This window comes from Stegodyphus dumicola, chromosome X2 (assembly GCF_044657685.1).
Source record: "Stegodyphus dumicola isolate Sdum_Otavi_A_Nest chromosome X2, ASM4465768v1".
In the NCBI taxonomy this organism is placed as follows: domain Eukaryota; kingdom Metazoa; phylum Arthropoda; class Arachnida; order Araneae; family Eresidae; genus Stegodyphus; species Stegodyphus dumicola.
In genome coordinates, this window is record NC_140781.1 from 126,839,507 (window position 1) to 126,861,937 (window position 22,431).

General features: G+C 35.3%; 1 protein-coding gene across 2 annotated transcripts in view; it reads left to right on the top strand.

Annotated features, from left to right (window-relative positions):
• LOC118197631 (phosphatidylinositol 4-kinase type 2-beta-like) overlaps positions 1 to 22,431 on the top strand; it is an 83,523-nt gene that overhangs the window by 25,731 nt on the left and 35,361 nt on the right. For both annotated transcript variants that reach the window (XM_035369168.2, XM_035369167.2), the window contains exons 3-5: positions 2,208 to 2,339; positions 4,440 to 4,593; positions 9,775 to 9,836. In XM_035369168.2, the coding sequence (XP_035225059.1) occupies positions 2,208 to 2,339; positions 4,440 to 4,593; positions 9,775 to 9,836 (348 nt within the window). The remainder of the gene's footprint in view (positions 1 to 2,207; positions 2,340 to 4,439; positions 4,594 to 9,774; positions 9,837 to 22,431) is intronic.

Genomic DNA, 22,431 nt, shown 5'->3' on the forward strand with positions numbered 1-22,431 from the left:
TAAGTAAGGCTATTGTTAGCGCTGTAATATTCAACTTGTCATGGGGGAAGGAAAAGCATTCCAGGAGAAATTCTTAGATACGGGCGTTTTTGATGTTTGGGGAATTGAGATTTTGCCCTCTCTCGATGAGAAAGAGTTAAAAAGCATATTGTCCAAACATCAACTTACAACCCTCCTTGGACTTTGGAAAACAGTTTACAAGGAATTGGATGAAATATCTCATCCAATGCAACAAAAGGCTTTATTTTTATTGCCTTAGAAATTACAGTATAGATGGATAACAAAGAATAAAGTTTATCAGATAGAACATTTAAAACACAAAAATTTTAGGGGAAATAGTTCTGTAAATACAATGAAAATCGTCTAAAAAATGTGTGAGCAGCTTCTGTAGAGTCATTACTGTATCGATGCAGGAGACGTGAAAGCTGAGCAGTGCCCTCACCAGGATTCGAACTCCTAACCTCCCAATTTCACATCAGACATGCTTCCAGTTACACTATAAAGGCATGCTGACAGGAGGGAGAAAATACCATAGAAAGGCATTCTGAATTCTAAATCTTTAAGAGTTATTCTAGAATTTTCTTTGCTGTCAAATTGTAGCTAAGCACTTAGCCACAAGAGATAATTTTCAATAACCTATAGTAAGCTGAAAGCAAAAATTCTGTAACTGTATGGTTAATATACATGATGAAAAAAAAAAAGAATACTGATTTAGATCACTTTCCAATGCATATTTTTGATAGAAATTAAATATGCTTTTAAAGAACATATCTTGATTATTTTTTTAGTGGGGCATATTTTTATAAATCAGAATATTCTAAATATTGCTGACAGTGTTACTCCATGTGGTAACTGGTGCACATTTGTTAAGGTTATGCATTACTTACTGCATATATAACTAAGATATATTTAATATAAATCTATGAGAAGTTCTGTTCATAATACTGTCAACAAGAAAAGACGCATAGAAACAGTTATTGTCCTCATAATGTGAGGATCTTGCTAGCAGCAACAGTCTCTAGTTGAGAGTTTAAGAGCATTCTGAGTTCTTGCCTTGTCTAGAACAGTTTGTAGACTGAATTATTCACACACTCTTAATTTTTTGGTTTTAAAAGTCTTCTGATTCATTATAGCTGGAACCATATAAGAGGAGCAATAGTATCATTGGTTCGTTGGCCCATTCCGTAATCATGAGGCTTTGGTGCCAGACACAACACAGATCACTAAAGATCCCTTGACACTGGCTGTGAGGTTATGATTTTTGTAATGTGACGTAGTTTCATAACTGAATGAGTTATTGCTTCTGCAATGTCAGAGCCTGTTATCTCACACCTTGTAACAGCTCAAACACAGTGACCTGTTGGGGGGATGGCACACATGAATTTCTTATCTTTGTGTGGTCTACTGCACTAGTATCTTTTATTTATATATAGATATTAATTTTAGAGCAGTATTTTGGATTCATTAAAAATCAAATGACTATTTATGGAAGGTATTTGCAACTTTAAGTGAAGTTAAAATTTTTATTTTATATGAATCAGAAAAATGTTTGAATAAAATAAGATAAAGGCTGTTTATTTCTGTACTTACTAGCACTTAGGACATGTAAAATTGGAATCCCGAATAATTGGTAAAATAAACATAACAGTGAGAGAAATTTTTGCTAAGGGAAACATTGAAAAATTTCTTAGTGGGCATACAATTTATTGCATAAACATTAGTATATGGCTACTTTGGAAGAAATCTGGCATTATTTGGAAAATTGTGATTGGCATATTTATTTGTAGAATGATATTGCAGATGCAATCCGCATATTCGGCCACTAGAGGGCAGTTATGTTGGTGTTGTGTTAACACTGACATAACTGCATAAATGCATATTGTTAAGAAAGTGTAGTGCTTGCCTGCATTACTATGAATACCATAATGCTCTTAATAATTGCAGAGTTTGCCTGCAAAAGTATACAAGTGAAATGAGTTGCTTGCTCATCATCTGCCCACTGTAAAATAGCTTATTAATTTAATTATCTAACTTGGTACTCTGAGGTAATTACAAAATTCAAGATACCTTCAGTATTTGAAATAATAATTCTAAAACTTTAACATATTAGGTAATATTTTATATTTAATTTTTTAAATTCCAATCTGTATTCTAATGTTCCTTTAACTTTTTGTGATTTATTAAGTATTTTCTTACTTGATGTGCAGGTTGTTTACTTGACCAGTGAAACATTTAACTATTCTGCATTAGATAGAGCAAAATCAAGAACTAAGAAGAATATGGTGCAACGCTTTCCTAGATTTCCTCTGCATTTCAACAGAATCGATCTTCCTCCAAAGGTATGAATTCATTTGATAGATAAAATATTTCACATTACATATTACATATTTTTTCAGTTTTTAGATGCACTTTTTTTCTTCCCACTCTGTAATTATTTTCTCCTTGCTTTGTTGTGACGTTTTCAGTGATTTGTTTTTATGCAGAAGTTTCACACTGCGTTCAACATCCCATTTAATGATTACTTAAGAATGTGGATCCTGACTATTGACTTACCGTGACTATTGCACCTCCCTCTGGTACTACAGAATTGGCCGTATTGTTATTAAGAACTTAAAGGTTAATTCCATAAAAAGTAGTGCTGCATTTAATTTTTAAAAAGTAGTGTGCCTGTGTTTCTCTTCATGACTTGGAAAATAGTATGTGATGGGGTAGATAATATAAGAACTAACCTGATATTGATATGCAGGTATTAATGACTCAGAAACATACTTTCTCGTAATGGTATTAGAAGTAAATAAAATTTCTTTACCATACAAATGTATGTTATATATATATTAGAATTTTATTAGTTTAATTTTGTGAGAAATTTTTAGGGAGGGAAGCGAAATTGAAGGTTCTATCTTATAATTGATGACTGCTTACATTGAAAGAAATGTTATATTTTTTTAATGTGCTTATGACCAAAAAGACAAGGATTGCATATTTTGAAAGGAGTATTTGACAGTGACATTTTATATTTTTTTTTTCAGAGTAATTGTTTGATGATTATATGTTTTCCCTTCCTAATTTTACATTGTGAATGAAACTCGGAACATTACAATTAAAGCAGTCCTATCCCATTATACCACAAAAAGTCCTTTCCCTCCCTTTTTACTTCCTTGTACGAAGTAAAGGATATGTAATGAAAAATTCCATGTATCATATTTCAAAGAAAATATCCATTTTGACCACTATTGAATGCAATTTAAAAATGTTTTTGCATGACATCTGTACGTAAGGACAGAAAAAAGGACTCTTTTTCCCCCAAAAGAATTATAAAACTGATTTATAATGGATTCAAAAGAGATTTTTTCATGGCGTCTGTACGTACGTATGCATGTATCCCACATAACTCAAAAATGAGTAGCCTCAGGACGTTGAAATTTTGTATATAGGACTGCTATAACATGTAGTTGTGCACCTCTGATTTTGGTTGCAATCGGCTGCACCAAAAGTATATGTATGTATGTATGTAATATACATATACTCACCAAAAATATATGTATGTATACATAGAGTGAGCACTCTGTTACTCGGCTCAATGAGCTCAGTTTTTTTAATTCCTATATGTCTCAGTTATTTTTATTCCTATTTTTTTATTCCTATAATTTTTTATTCCTATGTTAGTATATTGTGCATGTTTTCTTTAAAAATAATTGAATTATGTTATTCTTATCATCCTGTTAAGGTTTTTATGCCTTTAGTTAATCTGCATGCAATAGTTTTAGAATTATCAACAATTTAAAAGTTCTTTAAGTGAAGCTAAGCCTAATTTATTTTACCATAGCAGCCATATTTATTTACATTTGAAACTTAGCAAAACATTCAATTAAGTCTTTTTGCTCTTTCAGTGTCTTTTTGGCGAGTGGGACCAAAACGAAACTTTTAGTTTTGTGCCCCCAAAAAATCTATCTACTTGCACCCTCGCCAAATTGCTTGTTTTTGTGTAGAAACTCTGATTTGTTGTAAAAATTGTTTTAACTGTATTTGGTGCTTTATATTCTTCTATTTTTAATAAAGATATTTTGAGGTTTTATGTATTTTTGCCTTGCTGCAAAGTGAGAACTGAATTATTTGAATGAAAAATATATCTCTAATGAAATTCGGGGAAATAAGTTTAAATGAAATGCAGGGAAAAATGCATATAATTTAATATTTTGTACAAGGAAGTCATGTAGTGTACACATCAGATTTTTCCCTTAATAGCAAAATTTTTGCATTCAGAAAATATGTATTTGCACTGCATGGTTCTGCATAATACACAGGCTGTCACTACAATTTATTTAAATTAATTTTTATTTCTTTTAGCAATACAGTGGCATGAGTGTTGTTAAGAATTTACATTTTTAAAATTACAATAAATATACATTTAATAGTATTTAATTATTATTGTTTTGCAGGTTGGTTCTTTTCAACTGTTTGTTGATGGATATAAAGATGCTGATTATTGGCTTAAAAAATTTGAATCAGATCCCTTACCAGAAGATTTGCAAAGACAGTTTCAACTACAATTTGAGCGACTGGTTGTTTTGGACTATATTATTAGAAATACAGGTATTTCTCCATCTTTTTATATATCTTTCTATTAGAGTAAAAAATCATGTTAAGGTGTACTAAATGATTTCTATCTTTTTATCAATCTATCTATTTGAGTAAAAAATCATGTTAAGGTGTAGAAAATGATTTTAGAAAAGGAAATGTATTTCATATTCCTTACTTCATAAGTAGCAGGTGGGAAGTTTCTGAAGTAAGTTTTTCCTTGCTACTGTAATAGCAGTTTTAATTTAAAGAACGTGTCTGGTTTTATTCCGAGATATATTTTTAAGTGTAATGTTTATTTAAAATTTTTCTTTCTTTAAAAATCATCCACCGTATGCAAAAACATTCTTTGCTAGGGGAAAAAATGATATTATGTAAAAAAGGAAAATTATTAGTTTCTGAGACATAAAAGTATACAGTCAAAAGTCGTTAATTTGGACTCGTCGGGATTTCGGCGATTCCGGATTATAGATCATCAGTTTAAATCTCGTAAGATGGCATGCAGAAATTCTAAAATTAAAAATATGAAACCGTAATTTATGAAATAAAGAACAATTATGATCTAAAGGGTATCAAAATTTACAAAAAAAAAAAAAAGCTTAATATTTATTTGTTTACTTTATTAAACATTTCTTTCAATGTAAGTTGTTTAATTTGCTTTGTTTTATGTCATAATACTTCCTCTTTAATTCTATAAACAGACATAATTTCTTGTTCAGTTACAAAGTTCCGCTGTTCAAGTCCTATAATTGCTGTGCCGAGAATACCGACTAACTTGTCAATCGAAATTTTTTCGTTTTCACTAACCTCTCTGTCACCTTCTTCATGTCTTTATCCATTTTTTGCAGCAATTCCACTTTTTGTTTGATGGACATCGAAACATACTTTCGTTTTGTAGATCCTTTGGGAGCTCCAGCATCGGAAATTCTATTTGACATAATCGAAAGTTCAAGTTTACTTTTATAAAATTGCTCTTACTGTCTGCAAAAAAATAATAAGCCGGATCCAATTCGAAGATTAAGGAACAACGCAATTATCAACAACATTAACTGAAATAGATAATTAGATAATTTTAGCTTATACCCTCCGTTATACATAAAACGCGCACACGAAAACGTATTCTGCACTTGCGCACACTCATATGCGCAGTCGTAAAGGTCTTATGCGCACGCGTAAACGCCTATGCGCATGTGTCAATGCGGCGCATGCGCAGAAAGTTTTTAGCTTTGAAGTCCGGATTATGGGTGTCCGAATTAATGACTTTTGACTGTATTGTTTCTTTTCTTTATTTTCACATTTTGTACAATTTTTTTTTTTTTTTTTTTTTTTTTTGAAAATTTTGTAATTCTAGGAAAGTTGTAACATTTTTTTTTTTTTTTTTGTGGATATTTTTAAAACTGTCAGCAGGCTTGAAAATTATGTGGGTTTCCTGTTAAATCTGCAACCGAAATACTTATCTCAGCAGTGAAAAGCTTCCATCTGTTTATGAGATGGCTGTATTTAATGCGCTTGTATGTGGGGGCGGGCAGGGCAATTTATGTTCTTACATCTTATTGCATTCTCTATGGTTGTCATCTTGTATGTGTTGAGATTGGGTTATGAAATTCATGACTGACAATTAGATGTGGTATGGGCCTTTTTTAAAATTTCATGTTTTTTTATGTATATTCAGTTTTTCTAATACTGTATTTGTGATTTATTTAAAAATATTTTTTACAATAGAACTATGAACTAGACTACACGATTGTTCTTCCCGTCTTAGTAGAACTGTGTAATTGTTGTTAGTTCTAGTGTATATGCAGGTCTAATCAGTCTGTTTGCATTCATTACTGAGATTATATTTTGATACTTTTAGAGTTGTAGATTGCTGATAAAATGAAAATCTGTTAAGCATTATTGCATGCATGGCTTGTTAATTATTTTAATAGTCACAACCCTAGTATTTTTGCTGATAAGGAGATGGTTAGCCCCTTAATTTGTAGTATTATATGCCTTACGTAATATATGCATTAAAAACATAGTCCTTAAGACTTATTTTTTATCTAAAAGATTGAGGCTAGCAGATTCATTTAGTGAGTTAATCTGGATTTTTAAATTTCCACTATGCTGAAAATATCCATAAAAAAAGAAGTGCTTATTTGACATGTCATCCTGGTGTGTGTATTCCTTAAAAAGGTCACATTTACATAATTTGATAACACTTTTACATGCCATGAGCACTCTAAAACCAGTTCATTTAAAAGTACGATCATATCTCATATTTTAGTTCAAGTGATTTATGTACTTTTTATTTCCTAACGGATTTTCAGCACTGAGAACTTCACTATTTTTTAATAAATTGCACTGTTTCATAACTAAAGTATAAAATAATCTGAGATTACTCATGTATGTAAACAGAAATGTGCAACTGCATTCCTTATATGCACCATTTCCACAAAAATGTTTTTGCGGCCTTTGTTTTTGCAACCATTGGTCATAAACATGTGCTTTCAGTTATAAAAATGTTATAAATTCTACACATTTTCGTTTTTGGCATTTCTAAATTTTATAAAAGTTATGAAATCTTAACTTTTTATATGGTCCTCCTATATTTAGGAAAATTTTACTCTTTATAAAAAGTAAAGAAGTAGAAAAGAATGTCTCCCATAAGATGTAAATTGAATGAGACATTTGATTTTAAAGTCTGAAATCATATTCAGGAGCCATACAAAAACTGTACACCAAAATGTTTGCATTTGTACATAATTAAAAGTAAAAAAAGGAATAGAAAAAGGTTTCTAATTTTAATAGATTAAATGGGCTTTTCTATGCATACTGTAATGAAAAGTATTAATTAATATAATTTTTGTTACAGAGTGGGCTAGTATTCACAGAATTGTTTAAAATTTATGTTCTAGAAAACACTGCCAGGCTTCAGTACAGTCAAAAGTCTTTAATCCGGACTCGTCGGGGCTTCGACGATTCCGAATTATCGATTTTTCCGGATTATAGATCATAAGTTTAAATCTGGTAAGATGGCATGCAGAAATTATAAAATTAAAAATATGAAAGCGTAATTTATAAAATAATGAGCAATTATGATCTAAAGGGTATCAAAATTTACAAAAAAATAAGCTTAATATTTATTTGTTTACTTTATTAAACATTTCTTTAAACGCGCCTATGCGTAAAGCATACCCTACGCATAGCCGGAATTACAAAATTGCAACCAGAAAACTATTTGATTTGTATTCGTGATATTTATAATGACGAGAAATTTGATTTAAATCATATCAAAGACAGAGTACATCGAGATTAAATACTACATTTAATAAGGAATTATAAGCCGAATAAAATAAAAACATCTGCCCTAAAGATAACAATAGTGCTGACAGATCAACTTCCAGTTCATAGCGCGCCGCGACGTCCCCCCCCCCGCGCAGAGCAGCGTGAAATTGATAAACAGATGTCGGAACGGTTAGATAAACAAAGGATATGCTTTTATCCATTTTTTATAGCAATTCGTTTTTTGTTTGATGGACATCGAAGCATACTTTCGTTTTCTAGATCCTTTGGGAGCTCCAGCATCGGAAATTCTATTTGACATCATCGAAAGTTCAAGTTTACTTTTATAAAATTGCTCTTACAGTCTGCAAAAAATAATAAGCCGGATCCAATTCGAAGATTAAGGAACAACGCAATCATGAACATTAACTGAAATAGATAATTATATAATTTTAGCTTATACCGTCCGTTTTACATTAAACGCGCACGCGAAAACGTATTCTGCGCTTGCGCAGACACATATGCGCAGTCGTAAATGTCTTGCGTGGACGCGTAAAACGCCTATGCGCATGCGTCAACGCGGCGCATGCGCAGAAAGATTTTAGCTTTGAGGTCCGGATTATGGGTGTCCGAATTAACGACTTTTGACTGTATTAGCAGATAGCAAACTGATAGCATTATTTAAACAGATTAAGAATGAAAAATATTTCTTTTTTAATTTAACTTTCATTTTTTTAAAGTTTTTTGTATGTTTATTTGATTAAAATTCTAAACTAATGGTACTATCTGATTATCCACTCCTCCTACTGTAAGTCATGAACTTGTTGGTGACTTTGAACATCATATATGAACGCATTGCTGATTAATCTTTCACCAAGCTAAGGCACAAAAAGGGAGAGCCATTTTCAAAATGGCTGCTATATAAAACATCTATACCAGAGCAGTTAGTCAAGAAAATTAAAAAAAACAAGAAATATCACCAATAAAGCCCTTATGTTTTCAAGAAATCTCCCTTTTTATGCTGTTAGTTCCTGATGTACACAGCAGTTTGTCTTCACTTAAACAACAACTGCACAAACTCTGCTCCATACAACTTGTGCATTGTATGCCGGTCAAAACAGACATGCTCTGTAGACGTATACTGGGTTGCCACATAAATACGTTGCATAGGTATTTAGGTGACATACTGCTTTGCCTAATGAACACCTTTTTATGACTTTTCACCAGAGGTACATATAATCAGAAAATACCAAGTATTAATGAAATATTTTTAGTGTTTGAAAACTTATAAATTACTTGTGTGAAAAATCTTTTGTCATACCATTTGTATTAAAATTGTTATTTTAATGAAAAGCCACATGCTTGTAAATCCCAAAAGAATGTTAGTAAAGGATATTTATGGGGAAAAGTCAACTTTGAATTTTTCTAATTTATCTGTGCCTTTCAAGGCAAGTTGAAAATGATGTCAAAATGCCAAATTTTGAGATTAAATATCTCAGTCAAACTTTGTCATATGGGAGTCAAAGCTTTTCTGTTTTATTTTATATAATGAGTTATAAAATATTGCTAAATATTACTAAGGATCAGGGCTAAAGATTAAATTTCAGCATAAAAAGTCAAATTTTGTAATTTTTATAAAATTGATTTTTTTTAAATTTAAAAATGCCAAAATATGAACATTTACGTAACTGAAACATTTTTTGTAATTGAAATGGTAAAAATATTGTAATTCCAAGTATAAAAATGTCTGTAACAGCTGAAAAATAAAGGTTACATATATATTCCTCATAAATAACCAAGTTGTTTTAATAGTGGGAATCAATTGATCTAACAGTCAAAAATTGTATGGAAGATAATTCCTTTTTGTAATCTGTTTAATTAATATGTCAAGTTATGAAGATTTTCGTGTGTGACAGAATTTTGTTTCTTTAGATCGTGGAAATGATAACTGGTTGATTAAGTATGAGAAACCTGATTCTTCATCTCTAGATGGTGTGAGTATATCTTCCCAAGTTTGTTTTAAAATGAAACTGAGAAACTTGAGAGTATAGTAATCTCTCATTATATGCAACAGTTAGATACTTCGAGTGTTCTTCAGATACCAGAAACATGGATAATAAGACTATGATGATTTCGAAATATTGAATTCAGTGAAATATTAGCCATCTATGCAGAATTCAAATAATTTCATTTGAAATAGTAGCAGTACAAGTTGGCAGAGTATGAAGGCACAGGTAATAACTATGAGGATATAACAAAATGCTCAGTTCAGTGCAGTATTAGCCATTCATGCTGAATTTGAATAGTTTCATTTAAAATAATAATAATAGACAGAAAAGATTTGTTAAAGAATATTAATTGAATTTAATATGGAAAATTAATTTAATAAAATGTAATATATAGGCCATTAAAAAAGTGATATAATGTATATTATTTATTTTGTTTTGTTTGTTCGCCCCCAAAGCCACTGTGTAATGCTTCTTGGAACTTTAGTAAATTCTGAATGCCTCTTTTGATCTTCAGTTTCTTTTCATTGAGAGGACCCAACTCAATAAATGATCAGTTAATTGTCCTGCCAAAGGAAAAAAAAAAAAAAAAATTCACTTAAAAAAGTTTTTATTGGGAAATCTTGCTTAACATCTTCTACCCCATTTTATCCTCTTAAAATTTTTTTCTTTATTTAGACTAGTAGTGTAAACTCTTTTATGCACCATTATCCATTACATGCATAATCCTTAAACATGGATTAAATCACCCACCCTTCAAATTGAAGAGAAATGTGTTTTATTACTATTCTTCTCAACAGGTGATGCTATGTTTGTGCTCAATTTGCAGTCTTTCATTTTCGGTATAAAAATAGTCATTGCATCTCCCATTTTGCAAAAATTCTTTGCTCCTGAAGAAGAGTGCCCTGTGTTTGATTTCCTTGGAAACCAATAGAGTATTATGCAAAATTAATGCCCAAGCAAGTTTCCCCCCCCCCCAATTAAAAAATTATACTCTCTTATCTTGCAGTTTTCATCTTTAAAATGAAAGAGTAATGGTAAAAAATAAGTACACATGTAAGGGATTAAAATATGAAAATAAAATTCTAAGCATGTGAATACCAACAAATTATACAAAATTTTAAGACTGGGGAGTGGGGGAATATGCAAGATTTTAGCATAACGTTTCATAATATATTTTAGTTTTTTCTTCATCAGAAATAATCAAAACCATGGTTTATGAAGGATTAGTGTACTTGAATTTTAATGTAGAAATTGAATTCTAATGTTTCCTTTTCTGTAATTAATTTATATATTAATATGAATAACATATTTATTAACACATTTGAGTGCCACAGTATAAAAAAAAAAGTTGTTGGCTGCTATTATTTTTTTTATAGTAGAAGTCCAGAAATCCACAAAGCTTGGGACCAGATGTTGTGCAGATTTTAGGATTTTGCGGATTTTAGGACACAAAAGTCATAATATTCAGACTCAAAGTGCAAAATAAATAATGCGTATTAGATACATTTAATTAAATTATTATATACATTATTGCAATAATTTATTATATGCTTTAAATTATTATTACATATGTAAATTGATTATATTATTCATTGTATTTCATGTACACAGCATCCAGGTTTGCCGATTTCACTTAATGCAAAGAGTTCCGGTTTGGGATTCTGGTGTTAGTATCACTGTTGCTGTAAAATTTCAACAGCTTTTCTTTATTTTTCCATATGTCATACACAATCGTGTTTCAATTCCATACAATTCTGCTATAAACCGAGGAGTGGAACTTGCCTCCATCTTTTACAGAATTTGCACTTTTTTCATTACCGTCAATGCAACCTTGTTTACGTTTTTCACCATTGCAAGCAGTAAAATTATGAGTGCATTTCTTATCTGTCATTGTATTAAAAAAGGGCTGGAATTTAAAATATTCTCAATTTATCCACAAAATATCCGGATAAAAATAAAGGCATCACTAAATAATCTTGTGAAATAACAAAGCTCAGAAAATATGTGAAACGTGAATTTGAGAGAAGAGTTTAGTGAATCGTCTGCTTTTTTACCTCGATGCAGATTAAAGGGAAGAAAACTTTTATCATGATGTCAATAATTTGGTATTTCCATTATTACTCATTATTATTTGGTAATTATGACATCATTATTTGGTAAGTATTTTTTCTTCGACATTTCGTACTCAATGTTGCGGTTTCCGGAACCTATAAACTGAATGTTTATATTTTGAGAGGCAACGCGGATTTCAGGTCGGCGGATTTTCAGTATTTGACTGTATTAACATATTATAATTATTCTCCATTGTCACGTAATACATTTATAAAACATATTATTGTATTTAAATTTTTGCTTAGACTATAATTACTTTTTATTCATTTAAATACATGAGGTCAACAAAAGCTCTGTTTTGTCCACCATAGTTTTATGTACCACTGGTCCACCTAAAACCATTGCTTCATTTAATTGTACATAGAATTTTTTTTTTTTTTTTTTTTTTTTTTTTTTTTTAAGAATACACATGGCCAAATCTGAATGCATGTCATTGTATCCAAATTGATGCAAGTTGGCCTGTTTGGTTAATATACATTATGTGTATTTGGATACAAATGGTGCTTATCGTTTTAAACATGAAACTTAAATGTATTTTAATGATATACTGAAATAAACTTTTTTCAGTTTTCAACTTTACATTGCATTTGGGTCAGACTATTTCACAAAAAGGGGATACGAAAAAACCTGAGAAGAAATGACAGTATGTAAGTGTTAGTGCAACCACCTTGGCACAGTTTGGCGATTTTTTGCAGAAATAAAGTTGATTCAGTGAATTTTCACAGTGGATATAGTTTCCTAAAGAGCTGTTGTGGCATGCTTGCCAGAGTTTGGTGACTTCTATTGAGGTGGTTGCGATAGTACCAAAATGCCAGGATAACATTCTTTTATATTGTGAGAAAAGGGAATGGGAAAGAAAAGGTTTAAGACCACTGATATAAGTGTTATTTATCTAGAAACTTCATGCTTTTAGATTTTTAATGTTTTTAAGATGTTGATATGAGTTACAAGATTTTAAAAAAATTAAAATATTAAGTAAATACATTAGCACTTTAACATATATATATACTATACTTTCAATATGCTGCTTACAAGGAAGATTTGCAAACTGTCAGTATTTTTGAAAATGTATGTAAATCTACTCATGTGAAAATAGCTAGCAATAAAAAAGTAGCTGCTACAACACAAATAAAGCAAATAAAAATGTGTGTTCCAATTACACCATGAAGGTATGGGGTAAACCTAGCTGCCAAATCCTGAGAATGATGAATTATCATCCGTTACATTTTAGTTGGTGCTTCTGTAGGGCAATTTTTGGATTTTTTTTTTAAAGGCAGCCTATTTAAATCATGTAGTGGCCTTATTGGGATTCAAAGCCTGGACTTCCAGCCCCTCAGGGGCTCACTTTTGTGAGTACGGTGTGGCAATCTCGAGGTACCATAGCCCTTTTGGGGATAATCTTCTTGGTGAGACGGGTGTCACGATCCTGGAGCCCCAGTGATCTATCCTCTTGGCCGGAACTTTTTCCCTTCTCTTCTTCCTTGTGGTTTCTCTCTTTGGAGTTTGGGGCTCGTCATGAGAGACTGGAACAGCCCTTGTCTCTAGTTTTCGAGTGGCGAGAAAACTGTCCACGTGTTTGCCGTGCGTGGAGACCCGTGTCGCTAGAAAGGAGGGTCCTGGTAGTTGAGGGGGGAGGTACTGTCCCCAACACACTGCTTTGGCCTCTGCTTTAGCTAAACGGAAGGCACCTTAGTCATCCTCACGGGTGTCGATCGGCTGGTCACTAGTCCTTGCGTCAGTGGCTTGCGGATAGGCTCTCGGGAGTACCTGCTTTCAGGAAAGCCGACTGTGGGGCTTCAGTTTGCGTATAGTTCTGGCTACCTCTAACACAGGAATCTGTGTTCCCTTGTTGAGCTCTGTGGTGGGCGGGGCCGTCGGACCCGAATCTTTTTTTTTCAATATAGCTAACTCACGCATTTACCTAATTAAAGACTTCAAAGTCACTCAAGTCGCTCAAAGTTCTAGTTGTGAAAAATCTACTGCTAAAAAAATACGTACAGATGCAAATGCAAATAATCCTAATAGTAGTCCCCTTTTCTTTGTTATGTCCAGCTTGCCAGAAGGACTAGACACTTCGGGATCTTCACGAGAGTGGCTTGCGCGGCAACCTACCAATTTTTATTTAGAATTTCTTGAACACTAGTGAACACTAGGACTCAAGTAAGGATTGGATCTGTTTTGTCGGATGTTTTTGAACAGGAAGAGGGTGTACCTCAAGGCTGTGTGCTTAGTGTAACCCTGTTCAGTTTAAAAATAAACACTGTATTAAAAGAACTTCCTCTCAGCATCTTGGGATCTCTATATGTTGATGATTTACAGATTAGCTGTCGAGGGGCAGACATGAAATATGTAGAGAGGCAATTGCAGATGGCTCTGAATAAGTTCCAAGAGTGGTCAGACAAACAGGGATTTACGTATTCAAAACAGAAAACTTTGTGCTTGCACTTTTGTACGAAGCGAGGTCTCCATCATGAGCCAGAGTTACATCTGAATGGTACAATTATTCCAGTTGCGCCTGAAGTAAAATTTTTAGGAGAGACATTCGATCGAAAATTGACTTTCCTTTCTCATGTTTTAAACTTGAGAAAGAAGTGTTTAAAAACACTAAATATTTTAAAAGTGTTGGCGAACACTTCCTGGGGTGCAGAGCGTTGCGTTATGCTTCGCATTTACAGAGCACTTGTCTGCTCTAGACTGCACTACGGCTCAGTTGTGTATGGATCCGCTCAGTCATCAGGATTGTTAAAACTAGATCCTGTTCACCATCAAGCTCTGCGGATTTGTTCAGAAGCTTTCAGGACTTCTGTCCAGAGCCTGTATGTTGACTCTAACTAACCATTACTTTATATGAGGCGTGAGCAGTTGTCCCTTTTGCAGTATTTTAATATATTATTGCAATCTGAACATTCTAATAAGCTGTGCTTACTTGATATGCGTGTAACACTTTATTTAAGACACGTCCATCCTGTGTTCCTACCTTTCCTTTAAGAGTTCGCCCTGTCATTGAGGAACTTTCTGTCTCTGATGTGCACCCCCAAGCAGAGCAGAACTTTGAAATCCCACCTTGGGAAAGCGTACGAATTCAGCTTCGTGATGTTTTCAAGCATCACGTGAAGGCAAGCACCAACGAGATCATTTACAGACAACTCTTTGCTGAGCACATGCATAAATATTGCAGTTATTATAAATTATATACACTAGTTAGCATAAATTAAGGAAAAATCACAAAAATAGCGATAACTCCCTCAAAAATAAGCCAAACCTTGTAAAATTTGAATATGTTGCCAAGTAAGAGTAGCTGAGTAGAACTGCGATATGCAAATTAGTGGCACTGCTTTTGGAATACGTCATCTGCTAGGAGCATAAAAGTCAATGTTTGAGAGCAAGCCCACGTATTTCAATATGACAGTGACATCAGAACTCTGAGATAGCCAATTTGTAACAATGACCTTCAGGCATCATTTGCCTGCAGAACTGCGATGGAGAGCCATTGGGAGACTAGAGGCAGGACAAAGTCAAACAGAAGTGGCCAGATGGCTAAATGTGAGTCCTTCTGTGGTTCATAGATTTTGGAGGCAATTTCAAACCACAGATTCAGCATCTAGGAGGTTCAGCCAAGAACGGCCAACTGCTAAGATGAGCGCCGATGACCGATATTTGACATTATGTGCACACAGGAATAGAACCGCTACTCCGACTCTTCTTAGATCCTCCATTGCTGCAGCCACCAGAAGGTTCGTGTCAATGTCAGCTGTGCGTAGAAGACTTCACGAAGGTGGTCTGTATGCGAGGCAACCAGCTATTTGTGTGCCGCTCACATCACACCATAGGAGGGGCCGTTTTTCAGTGGGCACAACAACATGTCCACTGGACGCCTGATCAATGGAGGGCAAACGGGTGAGTCCAGGTTTAGTCTAGAAAGTGATAGTACGCGTTGTTTGATATGGAGAGAACCTAGAACCCGTTATCATCCGTCAAACATCCATGAAAGAGATGCATACGGAAGGGGCAGTGTCTGTGTTTAGGGTGACATTTCTTTGGGTGGACGCACAGACCTCCATGTCTTTCCAAGGGGAACCGTGAATGCTCAGATTTATAGAGATGACATCCTTGATGTTTATGTGCACCCATATGACATTGCAATAGGTGATGCTTTCCTGTTACAGGATGACAACGCAAGACCACACAGGGCTCACATCATAGATGATTATCTTTGCAGCGGCAGTGCCAAACAGGCGATACGGACTTAAAAACTGTACAGAAAAGCGCCAATTGGCGAAACAGTAAACCCGTTTGGCAAACCTACAGGCTGACGGAGAGAGAAGATTTTTCCCCGGCAGTCAAGTGGAACTACTTCAACAAATGTGTGCGTCTCGGTTTTCGCCGAGATATGTAAACTGGTGTACTCGCATCTGTACTGTGCTCTGAATTTCTTAAGCCGTTATAATGTACCCGGCAACTGTTACTTTTCCTTATTAAATTTGATTATTAATTGTAACATGTCTATCTTAACTAAGATTTCGGCTTTCCTAGTTAATGTTAGGGATATTTTCGTATGCACGTGTTACTCACACGTACATCATTGGTGACCCTGTCCTTCGCTCCTTCTGTTTCGATCCCTAATGACTATCTGTCTCAATCTTTGTTTAAAAACTAAAAATATGCCTTATTTTGATGCCAATGCTCTTCCTTATGACTGATAAAGGCTCAACCCTATTTATTTCCTCCTCATTTTATCGTACGGATTACACGTGGTTTATCACACTTGAGGAGGATTTACAGGTATGTGGTAAAATTTTTTTAATTATCTGTGATTGGTCTTAATTATGTTTTTGTGATATGTTTTGCTCTAAAATTATAGTTTTAATTTAGTTATTGATTGTTTAAAATTGATCTTTGGGTAATATTCGTGCTCACACTTTTATTGAGATATTGAATGTCTTCATTATTTTATTCTAAATTGATACTGTTTTGATAAGGTATAGTGCAAAACATTAAGTTTACGATTTACGATATATTTATAATTGGCAACCATGCCAGGATCGGAAGGCCAAACCAACGAGGAATCGAATATGGCGGTTCAGGAGCCACAAATCTCACACGTGGCAGTTAAAATTCCCCCTTTATGGAAAAAAAATGTTAAACTTTGGTTTATTCAAGTTGAAAGTAACTTTGCTTTAGCGAAGATTAGTAGCGATAGTACAAAATACAACCACGTGGTTTCTTCGATAGACCCTGAAACTCTTTCCGCAGTATCAGATATTTTATTTAATCCCCCAGCGACGGCTAAATATGATGCCCTTAAAGCTAGGTTAATAGTAGAATTCTCAGATTCGGAAAGCGAGCAAATACGCAGACTTATTTCTGAATTGCATTTAGGGAACGACAAACCATCTCACTTATTGAGAAAAATGAGAGAATTAGGTGGAAACTGTATAACTGACGAATTTTTAAAATCATTATGGCTGCAAAGGTTACCTTCCGAGGTGCATGCCATTTTATCAATAAGTTCGGAATCCTTAGACAATTTAGCAAAAATGGCTGATAAGATAGCTGAAGTGCGCACGCCAACGAACAACAGCGTGTTCGCGGTCCAGGCAGCTTCGGCGAGTTCCCCCAGAAACCCTAACGATTCTGGTGCCCCCCTCGAGGAGCTTAAGGCCTTAAGGAGTGAAATCTCTGCCCTAAGTAAACAAGTCGAGCGACTCTCCCGCGGAAAAACGAGGAATAATTTCCCCCGGGATCAACATAACAAAGCACGTAGTTTTTCGCGTGGGCATTCCCGAGAGCGTGTGAACAATTATTGTTATTTTCATTCGTGATTCGGTAATAATGCACGAAAATGTCGAGTACCTTGTTCCTTTTCTCAGAACACTACGGCCCAGGAAAATTAGTAGTAGCGGCTGTCGATCGAAATTCATCGGCAGTCGCACATGCATGTCGTTTACATGTTTACGATAACAGACTAAATTTAAACTTTTTGATTGATTCGGGCTCGGATGTTTCATGTGTGACACCGACTTCTAAGTTTAAGAAAATGCATCCTGATTCGCTTCGATTATTTGCCGCGAATAATTCCAGAATTTCTACGTATGGAACAAAATTGTTAACTGTGAATTTAGGACTTAGACGAAACTTTTCTTGGAAGTTTTTAATCGCCGATGTACCAGTGCCTATAATAGGAGCCGACTTTTTAAGGCATTTTGATCTTTTAATCGATTTAAAACGAGGTAGGCTTATCGATAATACTACGAAATTAACTCGTATTGGTTCTCTTTCCGATTCTAAAAATTATTTTTCGGTAAAGTTAATATCTGGTGATTCACCATATCACAGAATCTTGAAAGATTTTCCGGACGTACTGAAGTTAAAATCCGATTCGGGTAGAGTAAAGCATAGTACGGTTCATTACATCGAAACAAACGGTCCTCCTGTGCACAGTAAACCGCGTAGGTTAAGCCCTAAGTTATACGAAGCAGTAAAAAAAGAATTTCAATTTATGATAGATCAAGGTATTTGTAGACCATCAAAATCAGCATGGTCATCACCTCTTCATGTAGTTTCTAAAAGTTCGGGCGACATACGGCCAGTAGGAAACTAAACGCGTGCACCGAACCCGACAGATACCCTATCCCGCATTTACAAGACTTTAATAATACGCCTAGCGGAAAGACAATTTTTTCAAAAATTGATATCGTTCGGGCATATCATCATATACCGAAAACTGCAGTTTGCACCCCCTTTGGTCTTTTCGAATTTCCGTTTTTAAATTTCGGACTGTGCGGAGCAGCTCAAACCTTTCAAAGGTTTATGAACGAAATCCTTGGAGATCTAGAATTCGCCTATGTCTACTTAGATGATATTTTGATATTTAGTGATACGGAAGATGAGCGTAAATCTCACCTACGTACTGTTTTTGAAAGATTAACTTCATATGGATTGACAATTAACGTTTCGAAATGTGTTTTCGGCGTTCCGGAAATATCTTTTTTAGGCCATATAATCAATAAAGATGGTACCAAGCCTCTGACGAACAAAGTGGAACCGATACTTAACTACCCACTTCCTAAAACGGTAAAAGATTTGCAGAGATTTTTAGGATTTTTAAATTTTTACCGTCGATTTTTACCCAACGTAGCCCAGAATCAAATACATTTAACTTCGTATTTAAAAGGGGCTAAGAAAAATGATAAGACAATCCTGAATTTGTCTGAGGAAGCGCGGAGTGAATTTCAAAAGTGCAAACAGCTAATCGCTAATGCTGTTCTTTTGGCACACCCGAAGAAAGATGCCCAGTTGGTTTTACAGGTTGATGCGTCAGACTTCGCGATCGGTGGAACGCTATCACAAATAGTTGATAGAAATTTACAGCCTCTCGCATTTTTCTCACGAAAGCTTTCGCAGGCGGAAAGGAATTATAGTGCGTATGATTGAGAGCTATTGGCAGCTTATGCTGCTATTAGGCATTTTAAGCATATGTTGGAAGCACGGAACTTTTCTTTAATCACCGATCACAAACCGCTCACGTATGCATTCCGACAGCGTTTGGATAAGTGTTCACCTCGTCAGGCTAGGCAGTTAGACTTTATCTCCCAATTCACCACTGAAATTCGCCATATAAAAGGTTCGGAGAATATCGCTGCCAACGTACTTTCGCTTATAGAAGCAATAAGCATGCCTAACCCTATCGACTATGAGGAAATCGCTAAAATGCAAGAAATTGACCCAGAATTACAAACATTGCTTAAAGAGTCAAAAGTTCTACATCTCAAAAAAGTTACCTTACCGAATTGTAGCTTACCGATATATTGCGATGTGTCAACAGGTAACGCCCGTCCTTACATTCCTCCGGCATTCCGTGAGAAAGTTTTTGCCACCTTGCACAATTTGTCTCACCCCGGCATTCGCGCATCAACAAAGTTAGTATGTTCACGGTTTGTTTGGTCTTCCATCCGCAAAGATTGCGCAAAATGGGCACGGCAGTGCATTCCGTGCCAGAAAGCAAAAGTAAGCAGGCATACTAGAACCCCGTTAATGAAGTTTCCAGACCAATCACAGAGGTTTGATCACGTCCACCTTGACCTTGTTGGTCCCCTACCTCCTTCTCAAAATAATTATTACTGTCTAACTATGATAGATAGATTTACTAGATGGCCCGAAGCAGTACCCTTACCAGACATAACAGCACGCACAGTAGCACAGGCTTTCTATGACCACTGGATTACTCAATTTGGTTGTCCGACTGTTATTACTACTGACCAAGGGCGACAGTTTGAAAGCGGCTTATTTCGAGCCCTTTCCCAATTATTGGGAATCAAGAGGATCAGGACGTCTCCGTACCACCCACAGGCGAATGGACTGATCGAGGAATTCCACCGTCCTTTGAAAGCTGCCTTAAAAGCGCACGATACCAGTGACTGGGTGGCTGCCCTTCCAACGCTGCTGATGGGTTTCCGCGCCGCTCTCAAAGAGGACATAGGAGCAACCACTTCTGAACTGGTGTATGGAAAGACTATCCGTCTCCCAGGAGAATTTTTCAATCCGACACCTCCGGATGCGTCCCCCAAACAGTTTGTGGAGGATTTAAAATCTCACTTTGCCAGTGTCCGCCCGACCACGACTTCTAGCCACGGCCAGCGAACATGTTTCATTCATCCACGCCTTCACAAGTCCACATATGTGTTTGTTCGACACGACGGAGTTAGAAAACCACTTCAAACTCCTTATGATGGACCATTTAAGGTGCTAGAAAGACGAGATAAAACGTTTGATCTCGAAATAAAAGGGACTAAGCAAACGATCTCCATAGATAGACTGAAACCCGCTTTTGTAACCATGGACTCTTCTCAAGTTGCTTCCAAGAGTGTGAAAAAAACTTCGGACAATTGTATCACCCGTTCTGGACGATTAATCCGACCCCCGCATCGGTATGTCACATTTTGTTGACACTGCGGAGGGAGTATGCAGCGGCAGCGCCAAACAGGCGATACGGACTTAAAAACTGTACAGAAAAGCGCCAATTGGCGAAACAGTAAACCCGTTTGGCAAACCTACAGGCTGACGGAGAGAGAAGATTTTTCCCCGGCAGTCAAGTGGAACTACTTCAACAAATGTGTGCGTCTCGGTTTTCGCCGAGATATGTAAACTGGTGTACTCGCATCTGTACTGTGCTCTGAATTTCTTAAGCCGTTATAATGTACCCGGCAACTGTTACTTTTCCTTATTAAATTTGATTATTAATTGTAACATGTCTATCTTAACTAAGATTTCGGCTTTCCTAGTTAATGTTAGGGATATTTTCGTATGCACGTGTTACTCACACGTACATCATCTTCAACAGGAAACAATTATGCGCATGGAGTGGCCAGCTTGATCCCTGGACTTGAATCCTATCGAGCACGTTTGGGATGCTTTAGAGAGACGTCTAGCTGTTCTCAATCCACCCCTCAGACCCTTGTCGTGCTTGCAACTGCTTTGCAAGAGCAATGGCTCTCGCTTCCTATGGAACTGATAGATCGCATAATTGAAAGCATCACACATCGCTGTATGTGCTGTATTGCTTCTAGAGGCTATCATATTCCATATTGAAGGTACTTTTCCTATAGCAAACTTACACCTTCGATTTGTTCATTTTATACATGTGCTAATTTCTATACTACCATATTTGTGTGGTAATTTCTTTTTATGTTATTTGATACCTTACTATGTGTTGTATATTGTGGGTAAGTTTCATTAAATTCTACATGTAACCTTTTCAGTAATCGTGATTTTTGTGATTTTTCCTTAATTTATGATAACCAGTGTATACAGATGGATCCAAGTCAAATGATCCGGTCGGGATGGCATTGGTATTTGAAGATTACATAGAGGGCAGATGCCTGCACCATGCTTTCTCAATCCTAACATCTGAACTAACTGCAATATATTATGGTCTTTTGTACATCTCAAAGCTCTGCCACAAAAAGTTCATAGTTTATACAGACTCATATAGTGCTCTTAAAACGTTGGAAGCTTTTCCTAACACTCAGAATCCTGTGGTAGTGGATGTTCTCAAGATTCATATAAACTTAACGTTTTGAGGATATGAAGTCCTGTACTGCTGGGTTCCTGGGCATGCGGGAATAAAGGGAAAGGAGCTTGCAGTTATCGCAGCAAAATCTGCTGTTGAACTGTCCAGTTGCCTCACCCCTTTTAGAGACATCTGCTGTGTCATCAAGGGCAAGATCCGAAAAAAAAAATGGCAGCAAATGTGGGACGTTCAGCTTCACAATACGTTAAAAAATGTAAAGCCTAGAATTGAGCATTGGGATTTTGCTGGAAATCGTAAATAGGAAGTTCTTTTGACTCGCCTCAGAATTGGTCACACTAGAGTGACACATAATCTCCTGAAAGCTGAAAAATGAGCCTATTTGTTTAAATTGTAATGTTTGTGTATCTATCTGTCCGTTATATTTTAATTGAGTGTCCA